The sequence below is a fragment of the Dipodomys merriami genome, unplaced genomic scaffold (assembly GCF_024711535.1).
Source record: "Dipodomys merriami isolate MVZ:Mamm:240054 unplaced genomic scaffold, mDipMer1.0.p SCAF_30, whole genome shotgun sequence".
Taxonomy (NCBI): Eukaryota; Metazoa; Chordata; class Mammalia; order Rodentia; family Heteromyidae; genus Dipodomys; species Dipodomys merriami.
The window spans coordinates 2,578,791-2,590,000 of NW_027204493.1; the positions used below are offsets into that span (position 1 = coordinate 2,578,791).

An 11,210-nucleotide genomic window follows, 5' to 3' on the forward strand; every position below is an offset into this window, starting at 1 on the left:
TAAAAGCTTGGTACAAAGTATAAGCCAAGAATGTGGAAGAAGAAGAACTAAGGTAAAGGATGAGGATGGGGAGGAGGAAACAAAGGAAGAATGTAGAAGAACCCTGACATTCAGTGTCTGTGCCTATAATCATTAGGAGAGAAAGTGTATTGAAAGCTTCAGGAACAGCAATAGCTCTAAATTTCTTGAGTATATCTTACAGGGACTTTGGAACTAATTCAGAAACTGAGGATTAGAAAATGAGGCAGAATAGAAATGTAATTTGGATTTCAATGGCATGCTGGGTATTGGTTGTTGTGAAACAACTAGCAAAGACAACATATAGGCTTTCTGCTTCATCTGGGTGCTTACAACCAAGAAGGAAATCTTGTATTGAAATGGAAATTCCAGATCAAGACCAGGACAAGAATCGCAATGTCTTCACTAATAAGGAAAACATAAATTAGCATTAATTACCTTTCAGCCAGAAGACTGTCCAAGGCAATAACTATTTCTTAAAAGTGAAATTCTATTTAATCTGTTATTGTGTTTCTTCTCTTTTTCCCCCTTAACACAGCCCCACAGAAAATTTTGGGAAATTGGGTGTTATAGTTCAGTTATGAGTTTCCTGTCTTCCCAGCCCAGCAGTTGATTCTATGTGTGATCCTGACCTGATCACATAAATAGATAATCCAGATTTTTCAATCTGTGGTAGGGCAGGTTTAGATTTCAACCATATGAGAAAGAATAGGGCCTCTAATGCATAGAAGTCATGAGTTCTTGAGTTCCTGCAAAGGCTACTGGTTCAAAGATGATATCATTCCAAGTAACTCTTCTTCCTTGTATTCCTCCACCTCATCTGATTTCAGCATATTGACATTCTTAAGAAGTAAGTCAAAATCTATTTCTACTTGTTTGTAGTATTCAAAATTAAATTCAGCTTCACTGATCTGCCATTCACTAAACCAAGTCCTTAACTCTCTCCTGCACTACTCTAAATGAGTTATTGGTATTTCTTTAGATGTTGAACTTATGCCCACAGAAATAAATCCAGTCCGTTAAGATCACTGGACATTGAATTATACCATATAGTTTGCAGTTTAAATATGCAATCTTTTAAAAAAATCCAAAAGCCCTCTTTGATTCTGTTTTTAAAAACTGAGCATAGATATCAGCCATCTAGGATACTATAAATCAAATAAATAAAACAGCATGAAACATTACAGAAAAGTCACAAATCAAAAATAACTCTTTTTTTTTTGTAAATTTAGAGGGTAACTTCTCCATGTTGTGAAGAGAAAGTTGGTTTTTCTTCATGACTGAGCATAGAATTATCTACAGCCACATACCTATCTGCATAAGTCGGCATTTCAGAGCAAGAACAAAATCAGTTTCCAGAGTAACAAGAAGTGGTCTCTGGTTTCCCCTTTATGCTGAGAAGATGCCATATCTACCCTATCTTAACACTGCCAGACATTGGGAGTCCCTCTTGTTTCCCAGAGCAACCCCTAAAGAGACCCACAAACAGCTTAACAAACAGCTCCCAAGCATTGATCCAAAGAATCTGTTAAAACAACAACAACAACAATCATCAAGCTTTCACAGAAATCCTTAGAAGAGAATTCAGAGTACCTGGCCCCAGAACGGGGTGATCTGGGCTAAGTCATCTACCTCGGGGTGCGGTAGCTCATGTGGTCTCAGGGGTTTTAGGTCTGTAGACGTGTTATTATCCACAGTCCCAGTTTTAGGATGGCTCTGCTCTCTCACTTTCTCCCTCCTGGAGCTGCTAAGGCCAGTCTGCTGGTGGCTCTGCACTATTCTCGCCACCACGTTATTAGCTCTTCTGCTCACCTCCATGTATTCATCTTGACCCAGGCAAAATGGGAGGAAAAGCAAAGCCAGCAGGTGCCAACAGACGAACTGCCTCGGAAGCATGATTCTCAACAGAGCCACAAGAGCCTCCTTGGGAAGATGACAGGGTCTCTAGGCGCTGTGGGCTCCTCAGGAAAATGCCAGAGCTGGAGATGAGGACTGCAGGCAGCTGGGTGGTTTTATACTTTGGTGTGTAATAAATAAGGCTGAGGCACGCCAGGGTGACAGTAACCCTCCTCCCCTCAGACAGAAGAGCTCCATTCATCATTTCCCCACACCACAGGCAAGATGATTGGTGTGTGCACAGCTCCCAGTTGGTGGGGTTCATAAATGTCACACCTTGGCACGTTTTCCTTCAAGTGTGAGGAAAACATACACAACCAGCTGGAAACAGACAGCATGTGTCCAGTGCTTTGCTTTCATGATTAGACATGGAAAGGCTGTGCATTGGCAGTCCAAAATGCCTTTTGGAAAAACCTCCCCTTGGTGCTTGCCAGGAAATTTAGGCTTAAATGCTTCAATTCCTCCCAAAGTGGCAGCAGGAGCTCATTTCAGTCAAACAAGAGAGTTCCTGCTTTTTAAAGACCCTGAATTCTAACTTCTGAATCCCTGCGGCACTATATAGTGGCTCAGCTAAAACACTGATTTGAATTCAGGTGCCGTGTGCAGGGTGAGCAGAGATGGTTCCCCATTCTCTAGGCTTCATTTCTTCTCCCCTAGCATTTCCAGAAGCCAGAATTAATGAGGGCCTGCTTTCCAAGTGGAGCTATGACCCACTGGCTTACTGTTAGAAAAATTAGTCTGTTGTTCCTTGTGGCATGTTCTAGTTTAAACCGAGGAATTGGGGTGGATCAAGTGGTAGAACGTGTGTCTAACAAGCACAAGGCCTTGAGTTCAAACTCCATCACCACCAAAGGAGGAAAATAGATCAAGAAACATGGAAAGCGCCAAGCCAAACTCACCATTCCAAGAATCCCAGGGTTAATCACATGATCATTCCCTTTATTTTATTTACTATAGTTTAATTAGTTCAGTGAAGAGCAAATGGACATTCCTAGCCTCTTCATGACAATAAGATGAATTTATACAGCATTGTCATTTTACACTCATTCACTTATTTTTAATGAAAGTTGGCCCTCTCCCCACAAGACCTGAGGAGGTCCTGGAAGTTTAAAAAGGATGAGTGACAATAATAATAAAGAGTCTGATAATAGGTGGATGGGGGGGGTACTGGAAGAGAGCTGAGACTTAGAGAAACAGAGTCTGTGACCAAGAGACAGAGCAGCTGTGGAAACAATAAGGAGTAAGCGATCTGCTCACAGCTGCCCTGGTCACTCAGTGAAATGCCTGACAACCAAAAGCTGTGTCCTGAACTGGCCCAAACTGGGAAAAGCCAGCATGGCCATCCTGCTACTCACGGCTCCAGCAGCTGCTTCAGAATCACTTTAACTGAGAGGGATGGTGATGGAGAAAGTTATTCTGTGAAATAAAACTTCCCAAGCTACAACAGGGGATTTGAGTCGTGCTTAATCCAGTAGACAGTTCCCTGATAGTAACACCTGAGGGAAGAGAATGTCCCCCGTCCTGGGGTCTACATGTAGGGGTTCCAAACATCTTCCCTGGAGAGTTATTTGAGTTCTGTGGGAGCACCATTCAAATTCAGGCAGCCTCTCAGGCTAGGGTCTCCCATGAGGATTCCTTCAGAGAGCTGGAGCTGGCCATGGTGAGCACAGAAGCAGGAGCTGGGAACGCACTAGTGGAGGTTTCTAAGCTAGGGGAAAGAAGGAAGTCCCAGGGATGCATCTCAGTGAGATACTTACTTCTCAGGGAAATCTGAAAAAAAGAAAAAGGTCACAGTACAAGAAGTGGCTTGGAAAACGAGGTCACCTAATCCAGTTTTTCCTAGCTTTTGCCATGAGGCATCCCAACAGCACGGACCATCTGGCTACGTAACTACAAATTCTTCTCCTCTGACTTCCAACCACATCAGGACTCTCCATGACCATCCATTCTGGTGGTTCCCTATTCCTGCCTGCACATTAAAATAAACCAGGAGATGTCTAAAAATACCAGCATCTGGGTCCTATCCCAGACCAATTCAGTCAGAATCTCTGGGTGTGTAGGGGCCAGGCACCAAGAGATTGTAAGTTCCCTCACATGATTCTAACCTGCCACTAGGGTTAAGAGTCATTGACCTGGCCTCTCCAGAACTCAAAAGTGTAGCTGGGGTTGACACCATATGCTGTGTATGCTGGTTTAGCTCACTGAAAAAAACAGAAGCTCAGAGCGGTAAAATGATTCCTTTGGTTTCTTGGGACTGGAAAGAGGGTGTCTAAATTGGGCTCCAGCTGCTCTTCAAGGCTGTGCTCTCTCTCGTTTCCCACAAGTAAACAGATGGGTTGACAAGAGAGAAGAGAGGAGTTCTATACATGGCAGAAAGGCTGTCACAAGAATTATGGGTCCAAAAACGTTGTAGGTTGAATTGTCCCATCCCTGAAAAAAAAAGATGTTGCTATCCTGAGAACCTCTATGACCTTCTTTAGATATAGTCTTTATAAATGATCAATTTAAGAATAAGGGCATTAAGATGGATCTTAGTCCAATATGCCTGTGTCTTCATAATGTGAAAATTTAGACAGGCATGTGCACAGCAAGAACACCATGAGAAACTAAGGCAGAGATCAGACTGATGTGCTTATAAACCAAAGAAAGTCAAAGGTTCCCACCAAAGTACAGATGCGAAGCAGAGGCACAGAACAGATCATTCCCCCAGAAGAAATCAACTTATCAGCTCAGATGCCACCTTGATGTCAGACTCTGGTCTCCAGGAATTGAGGTGGTAACAATGTGAATTCAGACAGTATGTATGAACTTTTAAAACACAAAACCTCCAGATAGGATCACTAACTTATTGTTCTATAATGGAGTAGGGTAACTGAGGTTGACAGTATTTAATTGTACATTTCAAAATAGCTAGTAGAGAAGACCTTTTGTGTTCCCAACACAAAGACATCTTAAATTTTTCCATGATGGGTATGCCAGTTACCTATGTGATCGTTACACAATATGTGTTTGTATTAAAATTTTATTCTGTATCTCATAAATATGAACACTTACATATCCAGGTACTAGTGGCTCACTTTTGTACCTTAGTAAATCAGGAGGCTGAGAATTGGAGGATTTGTTTACATGGGACAGAAAACTCTAACTCCATCTCCAATTAACCAGCAAAATAATGGACTGGAGGCATGGATCCAAAGATAAAACACCAGGGTCTGGGAATGTGGCTTAGTGGTAGGCTACTTGCCTAGCATGTGTGAAGCCCTAGGTTTGATTCCTCGGTATCATATAAACAGAAAAACCAGAAGTGGTGCGGTGGCTCGAGTGGTAGAGTGTAGCCTTGAGCAAAAGAAGCTCAGGAACAGTGCTCAGACCCTGAGTTCAAGCTCTGGGACTGGCAAAAAGGAAAAAGAAAAAAAAAGATAAAGCACCCATTGTAAGCAAGAAAACCAAGCAAGAATATGAGGCCCTAAGTTCTATCTACAGTACTGGCACACAAAACAATAATGAAAATTGAACCTCAAAGTATACCATATTGCTCACGTTCATAGAACTTGAACTTGAGACAGAAACAAAGGTAAGTCAAGGTCCCCAGTCTCTCAGTAAGGATCTCTTTTACTTTATGCCTGTACTTTCCCATTAACTACATTTTAAGCCATGATTTATTGTTAAGTCTTACTTAGAATTATCACCCCATGCCCTGGAATGCCCTGTTGTATATGGTTTCTAAAAATGTGAACAAGTGTTGAACATCACTCTTGCCTGTGGGTTAAATATTGACAACATCTAATCTTCCAAGTCCCAGGAGAGGATAGAGGCCCGGTCCTGCACAGCTGTCTCTAACAGCGAATATGCACAGAGGCTGCATCAAGCTCCTATGCTGCATGGGACTGCCTCTGCCCCAAGGGTCCAGCTAGGAGGCTAGCCCAGCAGGCGGGCAAGCAGTGAAGGTACAGATACATAGGAATATATGTGTCAAAACCCAGTTCCAAGGCTCAGCTTTACACGCTGGAGACAAATATTTGTTTAGCTTTACAAAGAAGTCCATTATGAGATGTGTAGGTCCTTGTGGCCTTCTTGACATTTCTCAAGCATGGCCTGGGCCAGAGGAGATCAGCTCTGGTCTGGCAAGAGACAGTCAAGAACTGTGTTGGGTTGAACATGTCTTTATATCACTGCCAACTGTAGAGTCACTAAAGAAAGCAACTGTTGGACGGATTTTTCAGAAGCAGTTCGAGTGTGACCCACCTCTTCCCTACCCCTTCTGAATGACAAATGCCCTCTGTATTCAACTTGATGAGTTCTGAGCTTCAAAAATCAAGTCTTGATCCCCTTTGATTTAAGAAAAATTAGATTTATTCAGATTTAAATACGGTTAAAATAGTTTCCCAGTCAAACTTGTTTAGCTGGATTGGTCATTTATATCTAAATGTTGAAGCGTCTTTCAGTTCTTTTGCAGAGAACCTTAATTTGGAGAACTGAAAGAAATTTGTTTTCAAAGTGGATATTGCCACTTTGTGGGTATTGCCATTTGACGAAATCGTGACCCACGCTTGCCACAAATATGGAGTAAAATCAGGAGAAGAGATGAGAGGAGGTGGGTCATTGAGCCAGCGTATTTCATCAGTTAGTAGAATTACTAACAGTATGGACTGACTCTCATTAGACAGGTGCAGAAAACTCACAATCAGTGTCCCAGGAATAGATTTGTCTCCATGGCAAAGCAAACCTTCCAGAAGGTGAATTATAAAAGCTGACACTCAAATATATTCATTTATAATGGCACATGTAACTCCCCAGTTAAGTAGTTTTTATGCATTTGCTGAGCAGCAAATTCTCTCTGTAAGCAAACCCATATTAGAAGTTAAAATCTAATCAGTTTTGTGATAAGTATGATTATGTATTTGCATGAGAGAGAGAATTTGTTCAGTAATATTAATGGTTGATATCATGAAGTATTTGTGGCAGAGTACAAACAGGAAAAAAAACCAACAAATGAGAATGATACCAGATTTTTTTTATAAACATATTTTTTATTGTGAAAATACTGTACAGAGGGGTTACAATTACATGGGCAAGATAATGAGTACACTTCTTATCAAGCATTATAGCCTCCTCCTTTGTTTCCCCTTCCCATCCCTTCGCATCCTCCCCACCCCCCCCATCCCACCCACCAACGTTGTAAAATTCGTTTTTAACGACTTGTACATCTTATTGTTGCGATGGGTCCTCTGTATCCCTGTTTTAACGATTTGTTTTTTCCATTCCCCTCCACATATACCAACATCAAATACAGTGAAAACAGGGGCTGTACCATGGGCGAGGGACATACAAACAACAAAGACATAATCTTATAAATATGTTAGAAACAATCGCATGAAAGATCTCTCTTTTTTTTTGTCAATCGTGGGGCTTGAGCTCTAGGCCTGGCAGCTGTCCCTGAGCAATTCAAGCTCAAGGCTCATGCTCTACCACCTGAGCCATAGTGACACTTCTAGTTTTCTGGTGGTTTTTTTTTTATTGTGATTAAGTGATTACATAATTTCCCAAATTTTACAGTATTGTGGGATAGTGATGCTCATTTAAAGTCACAAACTCATTCTAACTTTCCTGGAGCAAATTGTCTATCACAATCTATAACATATAACAGCGTACACATATACACCATACATGTGATCAGCAGCATAGGGTTATTTAGTAGTGGTTTGGCCAGATGTGTGGAAGTTCTTTGTTTCTTAAGTCCTGTTAATTTTGTCATATCACCTAACATTTTGGATTTAACATCCACTTATCAGGGAGACCATGTACCGTTTGTCTCTTTGCTCTTGGCTTACCTCACTCAACATGATTTCTTCTAGCTCCATCCATTTCTCTGCAAATGCCATTATTTTGCATTTCTAATGGCTGCATAATATTCCATTGTGTATAGATACCACAATTTTTGGATCCATTCATCTGTGGTGGGGCAGCTGGGTTATTTCCATATCCTAGCTATTGTGAACAATGCTGCAATAAACATGGAGATGCATGTGTCCTTGTATATTGATTCCTGTTTTTCAGGGTAGATGCCTAGAAGTGGTCTTAAGGGAGGTCAATCTTTAGCTTCCTGAGGACCCTCCAGACTGCTTTCCAAAGTGGTTGTAAAAGTGTACATTCCCACCAGCAGTGTAATAGGGTTCCTCTTTCTCCACATCCCCTCCAGCATTTGTCATTGGCTGACTTGTGGATGTGGGACATTCTGACTGGGGTAAGGTGGTATCTCAGGGTTGTCTTTATTTGCATTTCCTTCACCACCAGGGATGATGAACATTTCCTCATGTGTTTCTTTGCCATTTTTATTTCTTCATTTGAGAAGTCTCTCTTTAGTTCCCTTGCCATTTAGTAATTGGTTTGTTAGGTTTGGGAGGGATTAGTTTCTTGAGTTCCCTGTATATATTGGATATTAACTCCTTGTCTGATATATTGCTGGTAAATATTTTTTCCCAATTAGTTGGTTGTCTTTCTAGCTTGGATGCGATAGCTTTAGCTGTGCAGAAGCTGTTTATTTTAAGGTAGTCCCATTTGTCTAGTGATTCTTGACCTTGGCTCTGTTGATGTGTTGGATTAATTTATTGATTTACATATGTTAAACCATCCCTGCATCTCTGGGATGAAGCCTACCTGGTCATAGTGTATGATTTTTTATGTGTTTCTGTATTTTGTTAGCTATAATCTTGTTAAGGATCTTTGCATCTGTGTTCATCAAGGAAATTGGCCTGTAATTCTCTTTTTTGGTTGGGTCTTTGCCTGGCTTGGGGATGAGTGTGATATTGGCTTCGTAGAATGAGTTTGGGATAGCTCCCTCCTTTTCTGTTTCTTTGGAGAGCTTGAGGAGTATGGGTATTAGTTCTTCTTTAAAGGTCTTATAGAATTCTGCTGTGAATTCATCTGGTCCTGGGCTTTTTTTTGTTGAAAGACTTCTGATTGCTTCCTGATCTCGTTGTAGGATATTGACTTATTTAATTGATTTACTTCTTCTTTGCTCAGTTTGGGCAACTTGTATTTCTCTAATAATGCATCCATTTCTGCCAGGTTTTCTTCCTTTAGAGAGTATAACTTTTGAAAGTAGTCCATTAAGATTGTTTGGATATCTTGGGTACATGTTGTAATTTTTCCTGTGGCATCCCTAATCCTGTTAATATGGGTTTCTCTCTTCTTTTTTTAATCTTGCCAATGGTCCATCAATTTTATTTATTTTTTCAAAGAACCAGCTTTTTGTTTGGTTAATTTTGGCTATGGTTCTCCAATTCCCTAATTCATTAATCTCTGATCTTAGTTTGGTTATCTATCTCCGTCTAGTAACTTTAGGTTCCATTTTTTCATGTTTCTCTAGCTGTTTTAATTGCAACATGAGATTATTTACTTGGTCTGTCTCTATTTTCTTGATGTGGGCACTGAGGGCAATACATTTGCCCCTCAGGATTGCTTTTGCTGTGTCCCACAAGTGTCTTTGGGAGGATACCAGATATTTTAATAGAGATAGTGTAATATAAGAATTATGTTTGATAGAGGTAGTAACTCAAAGAAACAATTATTCCCTAAGAGTAGAAGGAGAAAGGGAAGAAGACATTCATGCCATTCCAATTTAGAAATTGGAAGAAGGGTCAAAACTCAGCTGTGTAAGGGAAGACTTTGCCCAACTAAAGCTGGCACTTTTGTCAGGGTTCCATGAGCCTAATTCTCATTGGAAATGTAGAAAGATGCTAACCTAGGGCCAACCTCTACTGAGAGACTAAAGGGCCACTGCTCTTTCAACATACAAACAACTTTCCAGTACCTGCTTTCCAGTACCTTTTTCTGGACTCCTTATTCGTTAACAAAGAAGAAAAGAAAATACAAAGTTTTAGTCCCTGAGTCTTAGGACAAAGTTTTGAGGCAAGGTCAAAGCCCAAGAGTCCACAGCACAGTTTCTCAGATACTCCCAGCTCTTCCCTAAGGAATGTAGCCGCCATAGGGAACAGAAGCTGACATTCCAGGGCAGACTCACATCACCAAGGTTGGTCTGTCTGAATTCTCCTTTCACAGATTTCATTCTAATTATCTCCATTTTTCCTAATTCTTTCTCTTCAGACAAAGAACAATGGAATTACTCAGACAAAAGTTTTATTTCCCCCAGAGAGCTTGCATCCTCGACACCGGAATTGAATGGAAGGTATTCATACATAATCTGATGAGCCTTTCTCCTTAAGATGATATTAGCCACTGATGTAACCATCTACCCCAGGCCAGCTTGCCCAATGTCACGATGTTCATTGAGAATGACTTCTGTGCATAGAGGCCAAATGAGCCAGATCCAGATCACATAGAAACCTGAAGCGGGGACAGTCCTGACATTTTGGATTCTGATTTGCCTCTGGACCATGTTGTACCAGTAAGTGCTAAACCCTCCCGAGGGCTTCATAGACCTTTGCTCCCCCAGTTACATTGTTCCTTCCATTTCCCATTAACCTTTCTAAAGTGTTCCTCAGTCTTTCCCTAAAAAAAATATGTCTCTTCTTATAGAGTCGTTCTTCAAGACATTTTTGCCAGACTTACTTAGATAACACCACATTAGGCTTTCCTGCTATTATAATACATGTATAATAAATGCTATTATAATGCATAATATATATAAGCTGCTTCTTTAGCACTTGGATTCAATTCCATGGCAAAGAAGAAACCATTTGGAGACTGAGAACTGTTATTTCCTTCCTTTCTTGTTATTGATCTCCCATTTCTTTTTCTGTCTTTCAGAGAATGTGAGTCCTGGTCACAAGAAATCCATTATGATGGATTCCTTCTTTGACAGTGATTATTTAGTTATAGCATGGTATATGAGGAATCTTCAGAACTTTTGGGAAGGACTCCCCAATCTTAAAAAGACACAAAGAAATGTGCCTTTCTGTCTCTCCTACTGAATCACGCTTAATGGATAAAGTGAGACACCAAGCCAATCCTGGAAATAGAAGAGTAAAAAGAAAGAAAAAGAAGCACTTTTTGGCCTCTATTACCCCATCTTCAACTGTGAGATAACATCTTTTCTACCATGCATGTCTTTGAGATGGGTCAACAGTATCTTCATCGCATGATTGCTTAATGATCTTTTCAGCTCTATCTTACCTTTATACCAGATTAAAGTCTCGTAAGTAAATGTTATATTACCTTTTGTACAGAACCTTGTTGAATAACTGATATATGGAAATCTTCCATCCATGTCTGTTATTCGTAGAATAAGTAAATAGAAAGTACAAACAAAATTAATTAAGAACGAACGGCCTGCT

General features: G+C 40.6%; 1 protein-coding gene and 1 long non-coding RNA gene across 3 annotated transcripts in view; one reads left to right on the forward strand and one right to left on the reverse strand.

Annotated features, from left to right (window-relative positions):
- Positions 1-2,004, reverse strand: part of C1qtnf3 (C1q and TNF related 3) — a 22,208-nt gene extending 20,204 nt beyond the window's left edge. Inside the window, exon 1 of the mRNA XM_070040993.1 lies at positions 1,612-2,004. Within this exon, the coding sequence (XP_069897094.1) occupies positions 1,612-1,914 (303 nt within the window). The 5' untranslated portion in view covers positions 1,915-2,004. The remainder of the gene's footprint in view (positions 1-1,611) is intronic.
- LOC138840712 (uncharacterized) overlaps positions 1-11,210 on the forward strand; it is a 20,456-nt gene that overhangs the window by 5,953 nt on the left and 3,293 nt on the right. For both annotated transcript variants that reach the window (XR_011376204.1, XR_011376205.1), the window contains exons 2-3: positions 10,021-10,321; positions 10,684-11,071. This is a non-coding gene — a long non-coding RNA (uncharacterized lncRNA). The remainder of the gene's footprint in view (positions 1-10,020; positions 10,322-10,683; positions 11,072-11,210) is intronic.